Below are 23,449 nucleotides of genomic sequence, written 5' to 3'. Positions count from 1 at the left end.
GCCCCCCGCCCCGGGGCCCCAGGAAAGGGTGGAGGGACAGACAAGTGGCCCACCCAGGTCTAATCTGGTCTGTCATTGACCCTAATGGAAGCAGCAAGCCTCTCAGTGAAGAGCAACTTCTCTTTGCCTTCTCCGTGCTGTTCCCGCAGGCGAGCAAGCAGAGCAGCCTGGGCTCTAGGGCTACAGCGTGGGGCCCCACGGCCGCTGGGGGCTCACTCAGGCCCGCGTGGGGCTCCTAGCCCTGGCCCCTCCCCCCAGGCCTCCATTCCCACACCCTTCCCACCAGACACACCCCTGGCCCTTCCCCTGTCCCTGCTCACCCTGAATCTCCACTCCCACTGACCCGAGCAGGCCAGTACCCACCCTCTGCCCTCACCCTGACCTCTAACCCCTTCTGGTCCTCCCCTGCTCCCATCTCACCTCTCCCAGTCCCGCTCCCCGACCCCGTTCTCCAGTGCAGCCTCTGCTGAGCAGACACCTCTGTCCGTCCAGCCTCGCATCCAGGCCCACCAGAGTGGGCCACAGGGCTGAGGCGGTGACTGGGGCTGAGGGAGGGGCCTCCAGGTTCCAGAGAAAGTATTGGGGAATTGCTGAGGGCCCCTAAGAGGGTACAGCTGGAACATTCTGAGGTCATGGGGGACCAGAAGGGGCAAGGGAGTCCCCACTTGGAGTGAGGAAGCTTTGGTCCCAAGGCACTGGTCCTGCACGTGGTCCCTGGTGTATACCTCGAGGGTCTGACTGTCTTCTGAGGCACGGGGGTGGCTTCAGACCTGGGGGGACACTCGTCTTCTCCCCCAGGTCCCTAGGGAGCCCGAGGGTCAAGCCATCGCTGTGGGGCTGGCTGTTGGCTCCAGCTCTTCCTTTCCTGCGCTGCTGAGGGCCCACCTCAGAGGCACCAGGCCCGTGGGCACCACCACACTCAGCCCCAGCACGAGTCAGAGCCCCCACCCCACACCCAGACCCTCCCAAGGCCCCACTCCTGGCTTCCCTCCCGGTCCCTTCCGTATGATGACCACAGTTTCTGACTTGAAAATGAAACAAAAAAATGTGACAGATGGTGGCCTGATGAGGTCCCACCGCCCTGCAGGCACTGTCTCTTCCTTGTCTTCCTTTTCATCCCCCACCTGGCTCCCCAAAGCACCTCCACCGGGGCAGCCTCTGGGCGAACACCCTGAGCCCACCGCTCCTCTCTCACCACCACCCATCCTAACTCCCTCCTGGTCCTGGAGGCGGTCTCCCACAGGCCCCGCCCACTGGGCCAGGACCCCAGTCGGGGTCCACGTGGCCCTGTGTCTCGTTTACGCCTCCTGCCCCTCCTGGGACCCCACCAGGTGACAGCACGTCCCTTCAGGCCCTGGCCTCCCTCTGCCCGGACCCTGCGGTAGCCACCTCTCACTCTATAGGATGCATCCTCCCACTCACCTCTGTACCTCCTCCTGCCGCTCGCTGCCCAACACCTGGCACCACCCTGGACCTGCCGCACTGGCAGCCAAGGGCAGCTGGCCGCTCAGGTGGCAGCTCGGGGAGACGTGAGGCCCAAACACCGGCAGCAGCCATGGGCGCAGGACGACAGACGGGAGCTGCAGGGTTAGAAACTGGACACTGGTAGAAAGGAGACAGGGCTACAGAGGGCAACTGGGCTTCTGCTCACTCGGTGAGCAGAAAGGAAAGCTTCCCACTTGGGCAGCACAGGCTGGGGTCCAGTCAGACTCAGAAAGATGCAAGAAACCAGCCAGGTGGGCGTGGAGGTGAGCGAAGACACGGGTCGCAGACGCCTGAGTGGCCCGTGGCTGAAGGCTCCCATCCAGGCGCGTGGGTGGTGCTCTGGGACCCCCGGGGAAAGCAGGGCTTGTGCCTCCAGTATCTCCTCAAGCAGGCAACAGAGGGACAGTTTCATTTCTTATAAATTTATTACATAATATTATAATAATTATTATCAATAATATAAGAAACATAGATCTCTGTGGGGTGTATCACAACGTCAGGGTCAGGAGGCCTCAGGACCGGAGCAGGGGAATCCCCTGGGTGGAGCTCCATACAAAAGGAGGGGTGAAGCGGTACTGACCCTGTAAAGTTAAAAACCCAAATTGAACGGAACCAAAAACCCACAGGTGAGTGTGAGGCCGAGTGTGTACGTGGCAGCCTGTTACAGCGACTGCCGAGGAGCGGGCCGGGCGTCGGTGGTGGGCGCTGGGTGCAGCGCTGCCCAGGGGCAGCTGGGGCAGGGCGGGCGGGCACTGACCGGCGTGCCGGGCCCCTGGGCTGTGAAAACTTGTGTTTTCTGGGTTTTTTTAATTTTTATTAAAAAAAGCTAGAAATATAAACAGAAACTTGTGAGTGACGTGGATGGAGCTGAGTCCAGACGCCAAACCCTAGGTTTAAAAACGTCCCAGGGCCCCCCACCCCACAGGCCACTGCTGAGTGTGAGGAGTCACAGTACGGGGGGCTGGGGCGCCCTCTGGGGTCTTATGGTGGCCAGACTCTATGGGGCCTCCCTAGGATCCCCCCAGAAGCCTGATGGGGGTTGGGCACTGCCTCCCAGGGCCCTTGGGGGCTTTCCCCAGGGCAGCCTGCTCAGGCTCCGAGAGGCTCCGGGAGGGCAGGCGGGACAGACGGCAGGTCCGGGGGCAGGAGGGCCCCTGGCTTTCTTTGGAAGGGAGGCTGGGCGCTCACGCATGCGCCCTGGGCACGCACACAGCCCTCACACGGGACCGCTCTCCACACAGGCACACGCTGGGCTCTGACACCCTCGGCCACACCAAGTCTCACACACTCGCACGTGTGCGCACACACACAGGGAAGTCGGGAGGCTTTGGGGGCTGAGGCAGAGGCTTCTCTGCTGCGATTGCCCAGCAGTGTGGGAAGGAGGCGACACCCTCCTCTGGAGGGGACCTGTGAGGGTGATGGGGGGGGAGGCGGGTGTCAGGGCCCTGCCCCCACCCCAAGGGCAATGGCCTCCCGGACCACCAGACCTTGCTAGTAGTGCCCAGCTCGCCTGGCTGCCCGCCACCCCTCCTCCACGCAGCACCTGAAGGGTCGTGGGGCACGCTATAGCTCAGCGAGGGGAGAAGGCCGAGGCAGGGCCCCAGGGTGGCTACCAAGACCCTGGCCCACCCCAGACCAGCTGGAGCATCCCCCGCCCCACGTGGGGTGGCCGTGGCAGTGAGGGGCCGAGATGGAAGACTGGGCAGCCACAGGGGAACCAGCGGGCGCTGGGGGAGGGGACAGGGAGCTATTAAGGACAGAGATATTTGTTCCTTTTCTCGTTCCAAATATAGAGTGGATTAAAATATGCAAAACAAGGGGGCTCCTTGGCCCCCAACGGAGAACCCCAATGTCTCCCCCCTCCCCCCAGTCACCAAGGTGTGTCCTGACCTCGCATGCTGGACCAGGTCCCCATTCTGGGGAGTCGTCTCCGGGAGCTGTGTGGGAGAAGGTCAGGCCGGGGAACCCCACCCTGACCCTCCGGCCCCAGGCTCCCGGCCTGCGCCCTTCCTGACAGTGTGCTGGGGGGGCTCATCCGCCGGCCGGGGAGGGTGCTAAGCAATGTACAGGGCAAGTCTCCGAGCAACAGCAGACGGGACGATTCATGCAACATTCCTGGCCCGGGCGCCATAGTGGGGGGCAGGCCGAGCCCGCGGCCCGGGGGGGCGGGGCGGAGGTGGGGGGGCCCTGCCCGCAGGGCGCGGCCGGGGCAAAGGTAACGATGGGGCGTCAGCTGCCGTCCAGCTGCCTGAGCGCGCGCTCGATGTTCATGCGGTGGCCCACGCGCGTAACGCCCAGCTCCACGAAGTCGTCCTTGGTGAGGGCCGGCAGGTGCGCGCCCTCGATCTCGTGGTCCTCGAAGCGGTCGCGGTGCTCGCCCAGGTGGATGCTCTCCAGCCAGTCGCCCACGTCGAACTTGCTCCAGAGCTGCAGCGGCTTTTGCTGGAAGGGCCGGCGCGGGCCGGGGGCCCCGGGGCCGGGTGTGGGCGAGGGCAGCGGCGACGGTGAGGGCGAGCGGCTGCGCGCGCTCACGCTGCGCACCACAAAACGCACCTCCTTCGGCTCGTGCGGGATGGAGAGGCTGGACGACTTGAGGATGGTGGGAGGCGTGAGGCCGAAGGGCCGCCCCGCGCCCCCCGCGCCCGCCCCCAGCCCCTCTACCCGCTCCAGCGACGCGGGCTTCACTGGGCTCGGGGCGCGCCGCGCCACGGGGTACCGGCCGCCGGGCCGCACCTGGTAGGAGGCCCCGCCGCCGGGGCCCCCGGGGCTGCGCTGTGCTGAGATGGAGCTCAGCTCACCGAGGCTGCTGAAGAGCCTGCGGAGGGAGAGGGGGTCAAGGCCAGGTGAGGGGCGTCAGGAGGGGTGGGGGGAGGGTTAGGGGGTGGGGCCAGTGGCCAGGAGGATGCTCAGGGGGTGCTGGGACTGGTGAGCAGCCCTAGGGCCAGAGGAAGAGGGTGGGATCCTGTAGCTACTCCCGCCAGTTTTTGGCCCCTGTGTGGGAAAGTGCCCTGCTGGTGTGTTGGGGGGGGGGGCGACCCCAAGACTGAGTGGAATAACAGGCAATGAAACCAGCAGCTCACTCCACTCCACGTGGGCTCTGTGGCCAGCCAGCCCACAAGAGAAAACAGCCTCTGAAGGTGGAGGCTGACATCCCTCCCTGACAGCCAGGCACTGGCTCTGGGCACTGCCCGCCCCCCAGGCCCCGCAGGGCCAGACTCTGGCAGAACCCTCGCCAGGCCCCTCACACAGCTTTGCTCTCAGGAGACGCAGAGGAACCTGGGCTGGCTTTGGGGGCGCCCCAGCGGTGACCAAGGCTGGCACAAGCCTGTGCCGTCCAGCAGGCTGGGCGGACAGCAGCGCATGCAGGCAGGTCTGCGGCAGCGACAGGCGCGGCGCCCAGCCACCCTGCACGGGGCAGCGGCTACAGCACCCACGCAGGCCACACACATGCAGCAGCGGTGGCGGGAGTGGCGGGGCCTGCTTGTGACAGGGACGCAGCACGAGTGTGCAGGCATGCACGGGCTCACACACACACACATCCACAGATGGCACCTCGCTCCCCAGCGTCAGCTGGCAGGACACTCCAGCCCCTCGCCAGTGTGGCCATGGCGGGAGGCCTGCCTGGGGCTCCTCCAGACAGAGCCCCTCTCACACCCCCCACCCCCTGGGGGGCCAGGGGAGCCTCGGGAGGCCGAGCGGAGCAGAGGGCCGGTGGCCGGGCGCACGTGTGGGCGGAGGCATGGGATGAGCATGCTCACTTACACAGCTGGCACTCGGGACCGCCGCGCAGCCAGACAGAGCAGCCACATGCAGATGGGCGGGAGAGAGCAGTGAGAGAGAGTGTTAGCAGCACGGCCACAGCCACGGCCACAGTGAGGGCGGCCAGGGGCGGGGACCCCTGGCCAGGCACCCCATGAGGGGGGGACTCAGGTGCAGTGGGCCCCACTATGATGGGAGGGGGCAAGTCTGCAGCTGCCAGGGGCGGGGTGAGGCCAGACTGGGGCAGATCGGGGCGGCTCCTGGTTTGTCTGAGCAACCTGCTGTCCGGCTTGTGAGGTGCAGACACCCACCCACAGGCTGCACTCGGGACGCCACGCATGCGGCGGGTGCTCAGCAGGCACCTGGCTCCCGGTGACATTCGGTGTGCTCTCTGCTGGCCTGTCTCCAACTCCCGTCCCGCCTGCTGCTCCCCGCACCTGGTGGGGCTCTGGGTCCCCCTCACGTCCATGTGCTATCCTGACTGGTACCCACCCCACACTGCACAGGGGGCCCTCGGCATCCCTCCTCCCCTAAAAGCAGGTTTTGTCTTTTTACCTCCCGCCTGTGCAGGGCACCTCTCCCTGGACACCTGGCTCTGTCCTTCCCATGGGACCTGCTTCCCTCGCCCTCCACTGGCTCCCTCCCCTCAGTCACTGTCCCCACAGTCTCCTCCCAACTGCTCAGACCCTTAGCAGAGCCTCTTCAAGGGACCAGGGACATTTGGGGTGGCCCAGGGAACAGACACCGACCAGAAGCAGCTCCTGCCTCACCGCACCTGGTCTCCACGGAGACGGGGAGTGGCAGCGGCAGGGAGGACGACCAAGTGGCATTGCAAGGGTGTGGTGGGTGCCCCGGGGTGCCCGGCGGTAGTGGCGACTGAGGCTGGACAGTGCTTCAGTGATGCTCAGAGCATAGTCTGTGGGCCCGGCCCAGACGCCCCACAGCAGCCTGGCCTGGGACCCGCAGAAGGCAGGAGCCGGCCTGGCTCCGCCCTGAAAGCCAAGTTTCAGGGGAGCCATTTTAGGTGTCCCCGGAGTATGAGGTAGGACAGAAGCATGCTGATGAGTTGGCAGGACCACAGCCAACTCGCAGGGGCGGAGAGAACAGGGTGGGCGCTGGGCCTCACAGTGGGTGGGCTCAGCCTGAGCCCAGTGCTGGTGTGGGCTCCAGGAGGCCTGTCTGGGCAGCACTGGGGCCCTCCTGCCTGATGGCGGTGAGCAGGGAGCCTGGGGTGAGGGTGGGCAGGCTCCAGAGCACCTGAGGAGACTCTCCCTCAGAGAGGTGGAGGTAGGCACCAGGCAGAGACTGGTGCTGGAGGCAGCAGGTGCTAGCGGTGAGGGATGGCGGGGCCATGTTCCACCAGGCTGGAGGGGAGGGAGAGGGCCGGCCACACTCCTAAGGCCACCCAAAGAGTGCTGGAGAAGGCAGGAGCTGAGAGGGGCCCGGGGACTGGCCGTGGGCACCCAGGTGCCTGCTCCTCCTTCCCTTCCTCTTGGGGAAATGGCATCGTCCCCACGGCAGGTTGCCAGCCGTGTCTGCACACCCAGTGCGTCCATCACCCCTCTCAGCTGTGTCACTGTCCCCGGGTTAGGCTGCAGCCACGTGTGGCCCCCCCCGCCCACTGCCCTGCCATTGTCAGGCTGCCGGCAGGACCCCCTGCTGACCCACCCAGGCTTCCTGTACCTTCCTGACAAGCTGCCCCTCAGGCGGCCCTCCCCTGGTCCCCGTTTGCTGTGGCCGATGTGCCAGTGTCTCCTGTGCTTTACTGGGCCTCCCAGCGCACTCTCCCCCAGCCCCGCCCTTCCCATCCTGGGGCCTGGGGGCTGCCATCAGCATCCCCAGCTCTCAGCCCGCAGCTGACAGGCCTCCAGTTCCCTGCGGCCCAGGGCTTTCAAGGCCCACCCAGGACCTTCCCCTCACTGCCTCACTGTTCTGCTGAACCCCCCTGCCTGCCCCTGGGCCAAGAACACAGATACACTGAAAAAGTGTCATCAAACAAAGGCATCGTGGCATGGAACTCCCAGGTTTGGCTGCTCACCGGCCCGTTGGTACCAACAGGCAAGAAGTCCAAACCCGGGGCTGGCCTCACGGTTCAGCGGAACTGAAGCCAGACAGGCGGAGGCTCAAGGTCTCTGCCAGCCGGGGCCCCGTTTCGGGCGACCACCCTGAACAGCAGCGCAGACCAGACACAAGATCGTGTGCTCCGCGCCCTCTGGTCAGAGCGCCCACGCCTGCTGAAGGCTGCCACCTCGACTTGCCGCCAACATCCCTGCATCCCTCCTCTGCGGCCCCTCCTGCTGCCCCGGGGACACACCTGCACGTGTGCCTAACCTCGTGTGACCTGCGAGGACAGCCTGGCCCCAGCGCTCCCACGGCCAGCGCACAGCGAGGTCAGCCCAGGTTTCGGAAGAATGAGCGCTGGCGCCTGCGGTCAGATGTGCCGGCGGGACAGGGCCCAGCACCACAGGGGCATCTGCATGACAGCCACGAGGGGCCCACGGACGAAGCCGACGGGGAGACCCCGCACACGGCACATGGGCACGAGAGGGGCTGCAGGAAAGAACCCTTTAACTGTTTGCAAAGCTTTGTACGAACGAGCTCCTCCCTGTGAACCCCGGCGGGGGGCACACAGCGGTGATGCTGAGCCCACAGCAGAACTGAGCGCTGCTGTGGGCATGGAGAGGCCACAGAGGCCCCACATTTGTGGGATTAGACGAGACCACAGCCTGGAAGACAGATGGAGTCAGAGCAGACGGGAGTCAGACAGCGTGCGGCTCAGGGCCCCCGGCCAGACCGCAAGCTGGGAGCACAGGGCAGGAGGATCAACGCCCGGGGTCAGTGTCCCCCAAGGCCACAGGCCCTGGGCCTTCCAGAGGCGGCACCAGGCGGTGCATGCCCCAGCTTCACCCAGAAAGCACAGAACGCCCCGGGCAGCAGAGCCAACCGATCCCCCAAGTTACCAAGCTTCAAGCCCATGACGTACAGGGTGGCTCAGCTCGCCCAGAAAGACCTCAGGCCACCAAGCAGCTTGCAGCCGCAGGACATCAGACCTCGGACTGAGCTGTCAGTGGGGAGGAGGGCAGAGAGGGGCGTGCCCAGGACACGTGGGGCACTGGGGACAGAGACACTCCAGGTGGCTATGGCCACAGTCCTGGGGCCTCTGCCAAGAACGGTCCTGCAAAGACAACAGCCTCCCTGAACTTCAGAACTTCCCACACTTTGGACGTCTCTCTAAAAGGCAGTAGCAGAAGTTTTGTCACTGAATGAGAAATGACTGCCATACTCCAGCCACCACCGGCTGTAGAACAAGAGCAGCCCCGACGGGACCCAGCCACGGAGAGAGTGACTCCGTGTGGCCCCGGCGCCCTGCTCAGAGGGCAGTGGTTTCTGGCTCGGAGGACGCGAAGGGAGCACAAGGCAGAGGGAGAGGTGTGAGCGGAGCCGAGGAAAGTGCAGAGGGAAGGCCAGGCAGAGAGGTGTCGGGTGCCTGGCCGAGCAGGGGCGCTGAGCGGGCGCGGGGGCAGGGGTTTCAGAACACGTGTGCACAGGTTACACACTCAGAGAAAGAGCCGTCGACAGAATGGACACGTGCACTCCTGTGTGGGAAGATGGGGCCTAAACCCTGAGTCTGTCACCAGAAGGGTTTTGGGGAAAGAGGCCCCAGATGGTGGACAGAGGGCAGGACTTGGAGTCAGACACAGCTGCCCCTGACTGGCGGGAGTGGGTCTCTTCAGCACATCAGCTCTGTCGCCTGGAGGTGGCAGGAGGGCTGCAAGGATGACCCGAGACGGTGTGACCGCCTCTCAGGTCACATCTGTATCTCATTCCCCACAAGGTCTGTAAGAGTTACCGTGGCTGAGAGCTGGGTGCCAACGACGGCGACGGTGCAAGGGCCTGCCACGCCGCAGCCCTGGGCTCCGTGCTTCCAGCTGCTGCTGCCTGCCACCCCCCTTCCCAGCAGGCAGACTGGCTCAGGGGCAACCTGCTGAGGGCTGGTCCAGGCCCCCTGACCACTCCCCCCATGTCAGGCAGTGACGTGAGCTGCACCTGCACCTCTGGGAACAGAACCTGGGGAACCCCCCCACCCCGCCCCGCCCCTGGCAGAGCCTGTTCACTAGGCAAGAGGACCCTGAGCCCAGGCTCCCGAGAGCGCAGGACTCAGGCCTGGCGGACCACAGCCACGCGTCCCTGACCCCAGGGCCGGGCTCAGTAGGGAGCCACATGAAGCCAGTCAGAAGCTGGAATTCTGCAGGAACTACTCAGTGAAGGAGGCTCACTTTCCAGTGGGCACGGGACTGACAGAATGGGAAGACCAGGCCCTCCCAACCCCACATGCAAGAAAAAAGCAAGCGCAGCCCAGAGCCAGGGGACAAAAGCCTCTGACCCTGATGGACGGCGGGTTCAGGGCAGGCATCCCGTCCCGTGATGGCCCCAGCAGTCCCACAGGAGCCAGCAGAGCGAAGGACAAGATCTGGACTTGAGAACCAGGAAATTGGAGCCAGGTGTCCGTCCTTCTGAGGGGTCTGAGCTGAGCCACCTCCCCAGACCTCAGATCACACAAGACAGCACGCAGACTTGGCTTCACTCTTCTGTCTGCTTAGCGAATGTTTGTTGAGGGTCCGCATGGTACCAGGCACTGTGCTGCCCACTTTAAGTGGCTTTAACATTCACCAGGACAGAGAGAGGAGAAGCCGAGAAGAGGGTACTGGTGGAGGGTGGTCAGGGAAACCCACCCTCGCAAGTCCGGGCCTGCAGAGGCCTGGTACCCAGCTGCTCGCCCCAGCTGGGCACCGGTCACGCTCACTAAGCCCACACAAAGGGCACATTCGACACTGCGCTGTTGGGAAGGGCCTGTCACATCCCACTGGGCATTGGAAGAGGGAGATAGGGGCGAGGGCCCCCCACTCCTGGACCACCATCGGGTCCAAGCCACCACTTATTTTTTGAAACCTCACCTGGAAGAAGGCAGATCAGACAAGCCCTTATAAGCAAGACCCAACCCCTCACTGCTTCACGAACGCTGCCTTTCAAGTGGGTGGGAAGGAGCCCGAAGGGGAAGGAGGACGTAAGGGGCACAGAAGGGCACCCCTGGGGCCAGGGGGGGTGCTCTGCCTTGGGGGCAGAGCCTTGGGAATGGGCTCCCCGGGCAGGAGCAACCCCTGCCCATTTCCAGGGCACTGTGGCCCTTCAAGTCCCCGACTTGGGCAGGAGGTGGGAGGGCAGCACCGGCAGAGGTCTAGGGGAGGTGAGAAGGCACGAGGGCAGATGAAGGGCACAGAGAGATGGCGTGACTTCCGCCTAAGGATGGCTTCTGAATGCACCTTCAAGGACACACACAGGAGTCTGAGTCGAAGGGACTCAGGTGGTGCTGAGACCAATGTTTCTGGGGCCAAAAACAGAGAACTGGCGGGGCCCCCAAAGGAAAAGGACGCGAGGCAAGAGGCAGCTACAGGAAGGTAGCGCCAGCCACAGGGCAGCCAAGTGCACGGCGGAGGATGGGGGAACCCGGGGCCCCAGGGAAGCCAAACAGCCGCTGACCATAGCGGGAGAGGCAGCTTCGGTCCGGAGCAAGAGCAGCAGGAACCCCCAGGGAGGGGGCCTACAGGGGGGCTGTGGAGGGGCTCACACCCACCCTGGGCCTCTAAGGGGCGCCTGGCTCCCACTCTCAGCACCAACAGGGTGGAGAGAGCAGCAGCCTAACGCTGCAGATCCCTGAGAGCGCCGGCTGTCTAGGACGGACAAAGCCAGGCCGGAAGGACAGAGAGGTAGACGGGGAGGGCGGGAGGGGGTGGGACAGAGGGAGCCGTGATGGACAAGAGGAAGACGGGGAGGCCCGTGGACGTGGGACAGGACCCTCCCCAACTGCCCTGCTCACCGAGCTGCCGCGATGGGCGACTTCTTGGAAGGGTCCAGCAGGCCGCCCAGGCCGCCGACCGGCTCCTCCCCCAGGGAGCGCGTGTCCTTGTTCAGCTGCTGCAGGCGGGAGCTGAGCTCACTGATCACAGTTGGTTTGTCGTCTTCAGGCCCGGAGAGCCCCCGGCTCTCCATGGGGTCCCCCCACAGCTTGGACCTTCTCTGGAAGAGGTAGCGAGGGCGAGCAGGCCCAGCGGCAGAGGCCAGCCCGGCGGAGGCGGCGTGGTGCTGCGGGGCTGTGAGCTCGCTGTCCGAGGACTGCTTCAGCAGAGGGTCCCTGAAGGTCACCGGCCCCTTCCCCAGCGGGGACTTGAGCTTGGGCTTGGGAGGCACTGGTGGCTTCTCGAGTAGAAAAGTGTGTCCGTCAGCGAAGGAGGTGTGGGTGTCGGTGAGCTCCCCGCTCTCGGAGCTCAGGGTGGACATGCTAGACACTGTGGAGATGGTGCTCGTGGTCTCCAGGTGGGGGTCGCTGGAGCTGCGCGTGTCCGCCTCCTCCACCCCCGAATCGGCGGCAGACTCAGGGGCCGGGGGCAGCTCACTGCTGGGCTTCCCTGAGGCCGGGCCTGGCACCGTGGTGGGTGAAGGACCTGGGCCAGGCAGTGGGGTGGCCAGAAGCCCATTGGCAAACTCTTCGGGGGGTGGCACCAGCCCAATGCGAGCCAGCTCCTCTCTGGTCTCCTCGTCACTGGAGGACAACTGGGCGGGTGGCAGGTTCACAGCAAAGATCAGCTCCGGCTCCTCCTCAGAGCTCCCCTGGCCCTGCCCCGGGTCTTTTGGGGTGCTGCCAGGGGGCTGGGCCCGGGGGCTGGGCAGGGGCTCTGCCACCACTGCTGACTGTGCGGGCGCCGGGGCCAGCTCGGGGGTGCCCGGGCGCTCCTCTTCGACCCCCAGCCCGCCGGGCTCCTGCCCATTGCTGGTGGCGTGGACAACAATGAGGCCCGCTGGCCGCTGCTGGGACGTGTCCAGGACACTGAGGATCATGGACTTCTTGTCCTCCGGCGACTTCCGCTCCTCCCGGGGGACTTTCTCCGGCTCCCTACGAGCAGGCACAGGGACCCAGGCTGGGCTCCTCGGGGAGAAGGCTGGGGAAGCCAGGGTTCCGCGTTCGGTATCTCGGGCTTGAACGTCCACAAACAAGGGCCCAGCGCGGTCAGCGTCTGGGCTATGCACAGGCGTGGGGGACCGGGAGGGCGCCTGGGAGGCCAGGGCCCGCTCCCGGGCAGCCAGGGCAAGGGCCAGGGGCGAGCTGGGGTCTAGGGGTTTGCCGGTGAGCGGGTGGATGAAGGTGGAGCCGGAAGGCCCCAGGCTCGGGCCGCTGACCAATGGCTTCAGAGCGGAGACGGGGGAGGGCAGCAGCAAGTCGCGGCCGGTGGGGGCTCCGGCTCCCAGAATGCGTTCATCGATGGAGCGGGAGGGCTGCAGGGAGGGCAGATCCGTGCTGGGGGAGGCACCCTCGATGGCTCCCACTGACAGGAACACTGTGGAACGGCGCCGCTCTTCCAGCCGCCGGTCCTTGGCCGGGGCAGGGCCCCCAAATGCAAGCCCGGGGCTGTCCCCAGGGCTGTAGTCCAGGCCGCTCGGCCGAGGCCCGCGGTGTGTTGGTGAGGGCTCGCGGGCAAAGCTGCCGACTACCGGGCCGGGGCTGCCCACGGCCAGGGCCGCGCGCTCCTGGGCGTCCTCTACCTGCAGCTGCTTCACCAGGGGGCTCTTGCGGCGCTGAGGCTTGGACGGTGCGAAGAGGCTGGCGCTGAAGGCGCCCAGGTTGGCGTAGGGGCTGTCGGGGCCTGGCGGCCTCGGCCTGCGCTTGGGGCGCTCGGGCGGGGTGGCCGCTGGTGGGGGCCGGGAGGGGTCACCTGCGTCAGGCGCCGAGTCCTGCAGGATGATCATGGAGCGCGCGCGCTTCTGCCGCTCCGGGTAGGGCAGCGGCCCCAGGGGTGCGCCGGACTCGTACAGGCCCGCGCCCCCCGCGCCCAGACGCGCCTCCAGGCCGGGTTTAAAACTGGAGCGCACCGTGTCGTAGGCCCGGCCCGGCGGGGGCGGGGGCGAGAAGGCGGGGGGTGGCCCCGAGTCGAAGTAATAGGGTGCGGGCGGGGGCGGCGGCGCGGTCTGCGGTGGCGGCGGGATGCCCCGGCCCTCGCGCACCGTGTCCTGCATCGACGTGCTGCGCGGGAAGCGCCCTTCCAGCAGGGACGCCAGCTTTTCATCCTCCCCTGCGGACAGAGGGCCCCAGTGAGACTGGCCGAGGCGCCGGGAGCCGGCGTCTTCAAGGAGGGCCCTCTGGATCCCAGCGCCCTCCCTCCGCAGAGGCCGCCTACCCCAGCTCCACCCCAGAGCAGCCTGGTCCCAGAATTGCAAAGTCAGTGGGAAGTGCGGGCCTGACCAGGAGGATGGGATCGGGTCGGTGTGGGGTCTGCAGTTGGAGAGCAGAGCGTACTTGGGGAGCCCAGAGCAGGGCGTCTGAGCAAGGCCCAGAATCTGCATCCCAAGACCATTATTGGCTCAGTGGTGTTCTTGAGAAGTGTGGGGAGAAGGTACAGGGAGACCCCACCAGCAGAGGTCCTGAGGAAGGACCCAAACTCTGACCACACAAGTTGGGGCCAAAACCTACCAAAGTCTGGACGTGGAGACGGCCCAAAGATGACACCCCAGGAGAAGAAGGGCAGCCCCCCAGTCAGGGGGCACAGGTGCAAGGCTTCCCACCCAGGACAGCACATCTCAGACACCCGCCGTGCAACAAGCAGGTCTCACGGGGAGGCCAGGTGTCAGCCAGAGGTGGGCGGGCGGGAGGTGGGCAGGAGGTGGTCAGAAATGAGAGGGGCACTCCCGGAGCAGGAGCAGAGCCAGAAGGGCAGTGGCCAGCAGAGCCCGGCCTCTGGTAGGCAGAGGGCCGATACCCAGGGGAGGGCACTCTGTGCATGTCTAGTCCAGAGCCCTGGGGGCATCCTGGCCTGGGAGAGGCTGCCAGGCACTGCTGTCACCCTAGAGACTAACACTCAGGAAGGCTGGCACAAGTCACCACAGGGCAGGAGGGAGGGTGACAATGGAACTTCAGGTGGACCACCTGACACGCTTCAGTTCTACTCCCTGCCAGCCACGCTGCCCCAGGGCGAGCCCCGAGCTCCGCTGAGCCTGAGCTCTCCCCCGGGCACCCCAGGGTCAGCTGAGACAGACCCCACTCTGCCTGCCTCAGACGGCACTGGTCCTGAACTCAAGCAGGGTGGGGTCAGGCCCTCATCCCGGCCGGCCACCCACCCCCCCCCGGAACCTGGCGGGACCTCCTTGTGGACACGCCACGGACGCCTACGCAGCGCAAGCAGAGTGGATGAACGGGTCCTTCGTGCAGACACACACACAGGTCTCTAGGGACCTACACAGGGCCTCCTTCTGGGCTCAGGGAGGTTTTTAAGAACTCATCCTGAGGCAGCTTGCCTGTCCCCGCCCCCTCCACCGGCCAGCAGGGCTCTCGCCAGGCCGCCTACGCCTGGTTTGCATCTCGTCCTGCATAGCATAACAGCTCTCGTCCCAGCAGAGCAAGGATGGGGTCCTGTGTGACGAGTCTTTACTGTCTGACACTCCTTGTCCTCTTCACACTTGTCTCCCTATCTCAGGGGCACTGCCCGCCCCCGTGAGAGCTGGAGCCCCGTAAAGCCCACAGCACAGGGCTGAGCACCTAGAAGCAGCCCCGGCGGGTGGCCGAGGCTGCCGTCAGCATCATTTTTAGGTCTGCCTGCCACCCCCACTGCTGGACATGGGAACGCAGCGGAGAGACACCCACGAGCCAGTGCCTGAGACAGCCACGTGGGAAAAGTCGGTGCTCCCGGGGTCTGGCGGGCCCCATTCTAACTCTGGGCAAACGCAAGTCACTTGCCTCAGGATGAAAGGGGGAGTCTGTTCTGATGCCATCTGGGGTGGGCAGGGACCTCTGCCCAAACAGGTATGGCAAACATTCCCCAGCATTTGAGTCAGCCCCAAGACCCTAAGACACTGGACCAATGCCACTAACACTGGCAGTGGCCCTCGCGCTCGGTCCTCAGCTGTGACTGCAGCCCACCGGGGAGCCTCAGCGTAGCCTTGAAGGTAGGACCAGCCAGCAGGTCCGCGTGGTCCCCATGTGTATGGATCAGGACCTTGAGGTTTCAAGGATTAAATTATGTGCCCAGGACCACACACCCAGGACAAGGGGCGAGCAGCCTGGGAGTCACAGCTCACACGGGGGCCGTGGCAAGGGGGTTAAGGTCGAACCCTCTCAGCTCACGTGTGGCCCAAGCACAGGAGGGCCTGGGAGGGTGAGTGGGGAAGAGCTGCCGTCCCCACCAGGACTCAAGTCCCCATGGGCAGGTACTTAGATCTAACCCTGTCCACCTTGAAACTGGGTATGGCCAAGGGATAGGCCTTCTGGCCGACTGAGGGCAGACCCGAGTGAGAGGGACGTGGAGACAGATGTCCCTGGACAAAGCAGAAGGGGGCTGGGGCTGGTCCCCAGGACCCCAAAGCAATGAAGAGCCCACAGAGGGTCAGCTGCAGGGACGAGGTGTGGTATCTGCTCTGCAGAAGGCCCCATTTAACCAGAGTCTGGAGCTGGGGTAGGGGGTCAGGAGGACACCACCTCTGTGGTCCAAGAGCAAGACCCTGAGGCCTGGCTAGGCGGGGCTGCAAGGACGGTGAGGAATCAGGTGCAAGGCGTTTGAGGTGGCGGTCCACCCCTAATTTGTCAGTGGAAGCAGAAAATGAGGAAACCATTGAAGACACCCAGGGCTCTGGCCAGGAGGGGGGCAGTGCCTCTGAGCTCCAAAGTGGTTGCAGTCTCACCTGCCCTCTTCTCCACCCTCCCCCCTTCAGAAATGACCTATAGTAGTCCCTGAAGGACCATGCTACACAGGAGGGATGGCCCTTATCAGCAACTCACCACACAATCTCCCCAAAACACCCACTCATCCTGCATGTCTGAGCTCAGACACACCCCAGCCTTCCAGGACACCCAGGTATGGTTGGGACCCCCTAGCCGTGTCCACTGCATGTCTCCCTCACACTCACCAGGTCACTGCCAGGCTGAGCTGTCTGCACACATGTCACCTCCCCCACCTGAGCCCCCACACCTCGCCCAGGGTCAGCCCAGAGTGTGCATCGGTCATCAGAGGTCCTGGGGTGAATGAGGGATTAGGGTGTGGGCAGCTGGTTGGTTAGACAGGTGAAGAGAAGACAGGTGAGAGAGCTGTGTGACCTTGGGCAAGCCACTGGGTCTCTCTGCCTCAGTTTCCACGTCTGTAACACAGAAGAACTAGTAGTGTGGCCGCCACAGTGTTACCCTGAATAGTGTTTGAAGTGGTGAGTGTGAAACAGTGCTGGGGTGCCGAGTGGGCGTTCACTGGCTCACAGCAGGCGGGTGTGGTGAGGACAGATGGACGGACAGGGGAGCAGGAAAGGGCACTGGAGGCCTAGAGGAATGAGCAGTGGACAGGGGTCGGGTGGCGGAGCTTGTTAGGTGAGCAGGCCCAGGGTCAAGAGAGGACATGGCCAAGTGTGGGTGCAATGACAGTGCCTGGCGTGTGATGACCGGCCAGGGAGGCAGGTGCAGAGGCCAGGAGACCGAGGACATGGCCTTGAGGAGGACCGGCGCTGGTGTGGTGCGGGCCTGGGGGAGGGCCAACAGGCACTGCTGAGACCCATGGGGAAAGCCAGCAAGAGTTGCCCCAAAACTGGGAGAAGAGCTCGATGGACGACGGGGTCGGGAAAATCAAACGCCATTGGAGATCAGAAAGAGAAGGGTGGGCAGAGGTCCACTGGGAGGGGTGCCCTGGCAGGAGTCGTTTCAGGGACAAACAGAGCCACCCTTCCTTAGGCTGAGGAGCAGGTGGGGGACAGGAGCCGACAAGCACAGCTGACTGTGACAGAAAATGGGCTGTGAAGGACCTAGGGGGTGGGGTGAGGGGCAAGTTCAAGGGGAGGGTGGTTTCAGGATCAGAAGTGTGACCTGACGTCAGGCACCCACGCAGCAGACAGAAGACGCAGGGACGGGATGCCTGTGTCTGTGGGAGGGGTGCGAAGGGCGCCACTGGACGGGGAGCCGTGGGGGGGCTGCTAAAGGGTCTGCAAAGTCGCTCTGGGGTTGGTGAAGGGCTCGCCCCTGCCTCCCGCGTTCCGCGCACAGACCTGAGGTCCCCGAGCCGAGCCGGGCCAGGGAGAGGCAGGCTCAGAGGGCGGCTGGAAATCCCAATTGAAAGTGGGGAGAGAGGGTCCTTTAGCCCCGTTTCCACCCCGGCCCCGTGCAGACCCCAGCCCGGCCGTACCTACAGACTTGGTCCGTGGAATCCCCTTCCGCAGGGAGCCTGGCAGCTTCTCGGGGCCTGGGAGGCCCTGGCGCTCAAACAATGACTGTGGGAGTCGGGGAGGGCACATGGAGGTTCCAGGGTACTAGGCCCCCAGGTGCCCCCCAGCCCCACCCATGCTCTTCTTGAGCCTACAGTCATACCCCCCATGCAGTAGTTCCAGCGTGCTGCTGCCTGGCACCCGTGTCCCAAGTAGGGCCAGCCAGCAGGGGCCTGGGCACAGACGGTGCTGGGCAGGGTTGGTGCACAGCTGGCCGGAGCAGACGGTGGCCCTGGGAGTGGTCCAGGGGAGGCGGGGGGACAAAGGCACACTGTGTGTGGCAATGACCGGGGGTGGCACAGAGCCTGCCTGAGGCGCCGGGAGCCACCCAACACATGGCCAACGTCCCTGGGAGAGGCTGTGGGGTCCCTCTCAACCACCCCTGGAGAGGGGGGTCCCAAAGATGGACCCCACCCCAGAAATGCAGACACCCGAGGTGGGTCTGGCCCCCACCCCCACTCACACTGATTTCAGCTGGCGTGATCCTCCGACTGCTGGGCCGCTGCTTGACGGTGGCCGCTCTGGAGTCGGCGTCCACGGCGTCAGGTCTCAGTGCGGGCTCCGCGGCGGCCAGGATCTCGTCCAGTCTCTCTGCACAGCCAAGCAGGGCCCGTTTCAGCCATTGGGACTGTGGGCAGCCTCACTGTCCTGCCCTCCCCAGGGGCAAGGCCGGCCCACCCGTGCTGCTGAGGTCACTGGAGGTCCCTCACCCCCAGGGCAAGCTCCCGGTCTCCGGACGGGGCCTCACTCGCCAGAACCCAGACCCTGCCCCGCCTGCCTCTCCATCCTTGGGGAGGCTCCAGGGGACCCCAGACAACCCCTCCAGGGGAAGGCTGACTGCCCTGTGGAGGACTCGGACACCCTGCTGAGAGCCCAGGGTCTTCCCGAGGTCCCGTTCCCTTTGCTGTTCCCTTTCCTCCTCCGCACGGTTCAGCCCCACAGCAGCCTGACAGACCGGGGGTGTGGCAGGTGCCCATGGAAGATGCTGTCCATCGAGAACGGATGGACGGGCACTTTGCAAAGACAGCTCACCCCCCCCAGGCTAGTCAGGAAGCCGAAGAACCTTCATTCAGGGTGGGAGGTGCCGAGTGGAGGGTAAGGGAAACCGTGGGGAAGAGGGGCAGGGGGCACCTAGAGGGCTAGGGCCTGAACGAGGCCCAGGGGGAAAGGCACCAGGTGGCGGGTGGCACTGGGCACCGTTCTTCTCAAATCCATTATAAAAGTAAAGCTTTGCCTTCGTGCAGGCTGTCTGGTGCTTTGAAAAGCGGTGTTTTGATCATCCATGTGACTGGGAAGTTTTGTTCGACTACCAGGTCAGGTGGGAGGACTGGGGTGGATCCCGTCGGGCCAGCACGTGGGGCGTGGCAGGGTGTCCCCTTGCTGCCACAGGGACCCTCTCACTCAGGAGCCCCACCCACTGCACCCTTCCCTCAGCCTCGAGGTCCCCAAGCCCCACGGACGTGGGGCTGTGCCAATCCTAGAGGCCCTGGAGAGCGCCTCTGTTCTGCCGGCACCTGACGCTCCACCTCTGCCGCTGCCCGTCTCGGCTGCGCCGAGTAAACATGGAGATGTCCGGCGCCCAGCACAGGCCAGGCCCGCCCTGCACACTGACCGTCCTGCCTTCACCTGTGACTCAGTTTCCTCATCCGACAACACGGCACGCGAACGGCACCTGCTTCGGTGTTGTGAGAAACGGCCCGTACCCTAGAGGCACTGCCCAGTGGCCTGGCTCTGAGCTCGTCTGCCATAACTCTTCCTGTCTGTGTGCCTCAGCTCCCAAACAGCTCACAGCCTCCAGGGGGAAGAGAGAACGCCCCTCCCCCCGCCCCCCATGGTCCCGGGCACCCAGCCAGGCCCCGACAGGGCTCGGCCAACCTTCCAACTCACCACCAGACATAGCCCCGTGCAGACCAGCTCCCAGGCCGGCGGGCGTCTGGGCCCAGGTGCAGACCAAGGAGGCCCGTCAGAGGTCCCCTTGTTTTCATAAAGAGGGGACTTCCCTTTGGAGCCGAGGCCACCATCACCACCTCTGTCCCAGGCGATTCCCAGAGTTAGAAGAGCGTCACCAGAACCCTGTCCTCTCACCCCACCACAGCCACACGGAGACACTGTCACTGCCTTCATTCTGCTGGAGGAGCGGAAGCTCTGAGAGACCAGTTGCTCAGATCACAGACCCAGGAGGTGGAAGGTCAGACTCAGCAGCCAGGCTGCCCCAAAACCACGGACAGGAAGACAGGACTGGAGAGAATCGTTTCCTTGGGAATCACGGGGCACACACTCACCTGTGCTGTGGACTTAGAGGCTGCACGTCCAGGTCCGGAACTCAGTCCGGGACCCAAGGCAACGCGCCCGCGAAGGCAGCCAAGGCGACTGTCCACCATGGGCGCGGGGGCCGGGCCAGGCCAGGATTCTTTCCCAGGGGGAAAGAATCGAGAACTCAGCATACCACAAGCCGGTGAGGCTGACACCAATCCCCAACGAAACCAGAAAATACGTCCTTAAATAAATCACTTTAGACACTTGACCCAGGAAACAAAGCCCACTCGGAAGCAGGGCTGGGCCGCTGGAAGGACGCCCCCGCCAGCCTTGCACACACAGCTGTCACAGACGGGAGACACGACCGTCTGAACGAGGGGGCCTGCGGGGCGATGAAGCCCTGACACTGCCCCTGCAGCTGGAGGAAGTGTGCGGGCCACAGCACAGCACCCTGGGAGCCCCGCTAACGAGCTGAGGACAGAACCAACGTGCTCCAGAAATAGCTCATGCGTCGGCCTCAAAGGTGTGCACAAAACTGTCCCCGGAGGAGGTCTCATCTCCGGTTTGAATGCTCGAAAAGACGCCAGGGCAAGCGCTTCCTGTGGACCGGGGAGGGGGCGGCAAGGAGTCAGAGGGCCAGACTGCGGGAAGCCCGGGCTGCAGTCAGGCAGGTGTGTGCTGGCACACGGAGGGCCCGGTGGGCTCCAGGCCCATGGACAATGAGGGGCCACAGAGAGGCCCCGGGCTTCCATCTGGTGGGACTCCCATTCACAGTGGTGGGGGAAGTTGGCTGAGGCTAGGCCCTGAGATCTGACCAGATGCTGGACCTCAGTGCCCAGGCCCAGACTCCGCCCCCACATGGATGCTGCATCCCTGGCAGCCAGGCCAGGCACCCAGCGCACCCAGGAAGCAGCCATGGAGGACATGGCAGATGAGCCTGAAGGCAGCTGTGAGGGGCAGGGAAGCCAGTGGGCGGGCGATGTTGGGCAGGGGAACGGCAAGCTTTCTCCCCAGTGCTGTGGGGCTGATTCTTGCTCTGAATGGACTGTCAGCATTAGGCTTGACCCCAAAACAGATCAGCACAGAAACGGTGCCCACACACCAGGCACAAGGGGGCCCCCAGAGCAGCCAGAATGAAGCAACATGGGCCAAGTCAAGCACCAGACACTCCCGCCCCTGAAGCACCACAGCTGGATCTCTGACCCCTCCCTCCCTGGCTCCAGGGCTCTGCCCACCATGGGACTTTCCCAGCCCTGCCTCCCCAGCTGCCCCAGGGCTGGACTGAGCCTGTCACATCCCCAGATGGCCACACCTTGGGCACTCCCCATCTATCCCTTGCCAGGCCCTTCTATGGGCCCCCACCAGATCCCAGAGAGAAGGCCATCGGGAGAGGACAGCACAGGCTGTACCAAGCCAAGAACACCTTGGCTTGACCTGGAACCTCCTCATACACCAGCACCTCCTTGGACAGGGGTCAGTCAAGGCTGGGGCGCTGGGACACAGCAGGTGACTCACCCCCTTTCCTTCTCCGAATGGAGGCTTGGAATCAAGAAACAGAGCAAAGGGGGTGAGAGGCAGGTTTCATGCTCGGCACCCGGGCCCCAGTCCCCACTCCCTTTGCCCCATCCCTTCTCCCACCCCTCCCACACAGGGACCCCCCCAGACCCCTCAACCCCAGACCTACACTCCCTACGAGACTGGAGGGACAAGTCTGCCCAACGCCCAACACAGCTTGAAACTCAAGGCGGAAACAACCACAAGCAGAGACATATGCTTTTGTGTGCGTGCACACACACGTGCACACACATGCATGCAGACACTCACATGTGCACATGTTTGCAGTCCACTCACACATGTGCACACACGCAGACACACATGTGTGCACTGCACACACATGCACAGAGACTCACATGTGCACATGTGTGCAGTCCACTCACACACGTGCACACACATTTGCAGTCCACTCACGTGTGCACATGTCGTCCACTCACACGCGCACGTTTGTGGTCCACTCACATGCACGCACATGCATGCAGTCCACTCACAAATGCACACACACATTTGCAGTCCACTCGCACACATGCACACATGCCACCCACTCACACGTTTGCAGTCCATTCACATGTACACACACGTTCGCAGCCCACTCAGACACATGCTTGTGGTCCACTCTCACATGTGTGCACGCATGGTTGCAGTCCACTCACACATGCACACATGCCCGTGCATGTCCACTCACACCTGTGAACATCCACACACACCCATTTGTACACACACACACGTGTGACTCATGCATGCCCACTCACATGCACACACACTTGTGCATGTCCACATGCTGTGCAGTCCACTTACGTGCTCACACACTTGTGCATACCCACACACACGATTATGTACATCCGCACATATCCGGTCATACATATGCACACGCATGCACACACAGACATGTGCACACAGGTGAAGATATCCATAAACAATCAAGTTTGTTCAGAGAAAGGGCAAAACCTTGTAAGAATCATGCTTGGAGGCCACTCGTGACCCTACCGGTCGCCCCCGAGCACTCTGCACAGCGTCCTGATCAAGGGCAGGTCTCTGAGTGCCAGACCGCAGCCAGTCAGAGGCCATACACGGGCTCCTCATCACAAAGGAAAGGGGACCCAGAAGTTCCTGACAGATCATGGGAAGGTGGAGGAGCAGGAGGGGACCAGACCGACCAGGGCCCTCACTGGCCTCTGCACCACGTCCTTGGCTCACGCTGAGTAGATGGGCAGGTGGGGACCATGACGCGCCCCTTCCAGCAGGGCAGTGGGGGTACCCTGCCCTCCCTCCTCCTCTTGCCTATCTTGGGGGATCTCTACACCACGCCTTCCTCTCCATCCCGTTTCTGCCAGTCACCTCACCCCTGCAGGCCTCTCCTCCCCCACACCACCCAGGCACGAACCCCCATTCTTGCCATTTGCTTTTTCTGTCGCCTCCCATGTCCCTTTCTTTCCAGCTGTCTAGGTCGTCTCCTCAGCAGACTACAGGACCCTGAAGGGTCGCATCCGTTCTCAACGGTGTGACAGAGTTGACGTGGTAACGCTGGCAATGAGCCAGCAAGTCTTATTTCCACCTTTTAATGGCACAAACCCTGGGTCGTGGGCTGAGCCCTTCAGCACGTGGGAGGACCCCGATGCCGGCCTGGCTTCCTCGCCCCAGGTGCTTCCACAGGTCCGCTGACTCTGGGGTGGGAGTGGCGTCTCTGCCCACTGGAGCAACATGAAGAGCCTGTGTCCAGCTTCAACCACAGCTGTGACTCCTCACTCAGTAGTGCGGATGTCCCTTCATCATCCTTCCCCAAAGTGTCCAGGAAAAGCAGGCGCAGACAATGCTGACCTGAGGCTTTGAGAGTCAGCCCCTGGAGAACGGGGAACTCGCAGCAGCAGCAGAGGGCACCCTGGGCCAGAGCAGAGAGGGAGGAGGCTCTGCTGCTCTCTGGTTTCCTCAGACAGAAGCAGCCCGAAGAGCCCCTGGGTCCCTGGATTACAGATCGCAGGCTGCCCAAGTGCCTCCCTGTGCAGAACGGGGAGGATCCCTTCTGCACATGCAGCTGAGCCACGGAGCAGCGCCCTGGAGGGAGGCTCCTCGAACCGGTGCCCCAGAGCCTGGGGAGGGAGCGTCGCCAGACCCAGCT

At 64.1% G+C, this 23,449-nt stretch overlaps 1 protein-coding gene across 2 annotated transcripts in view; it reads right to left on the bottom strand.

Annotated features, from left to right (window-relative positions):
- Window positions 1-1,906: 1,906 nt before the first annotated feature.
- Window positions 1,907-23,449, bottom strand: part of SHANK3 (SH3 and multiple ankyrin repeat domains 3) — a 47,587-nt gene continuing 26,044 nt past the window's right edge. For both annotated transcript variants that reach the window (XM_053919861.1, XM_053919860.2), the window contains exons 19-22: window positions 17,987-18,114; window positions 17,445-17,529; window positions 11,120-13,367; window positions 1,907-4,300 (exon numbers count right to left, since the gene is read on the bottom strand). In XM_053919861.1, the coding sequence (XP_053775836.1) occupies window positions 3,715-4,300; window positions 11,120-13,367; window positions 17,445-17,529; window positions 17,987-18,114 (3,047 nt within the window). In that variant the 3' untranslated portion in view covers window positions 1,907-3,714. The remainder of the gene's footprint in view (window positions 4,301-11,119; window positions 13,368-17,444; window positions 17,530-17,986; window positions 18,115-23,449) is intronic.

The sequence above is a fragment of the Desmodus rotundus genome, chromosome 3 (genome assembly GCF_022682495.2).
Source record: "Desmodus rotundus isolate HL8 chromosome 3, HLdesRot8A.1, whole genome shotgun sequence".
Taxonomy (NCBI): domain Eukaryota; kingdom Metazoa; phylum Chordata; class Mammalia; order Chiroptera; family Phyllostomidae; genus Desmodus; species Desmodus rotundus.
This window is presented reverse-complemented; position numbering and strand designations above follow the sequence as displayed.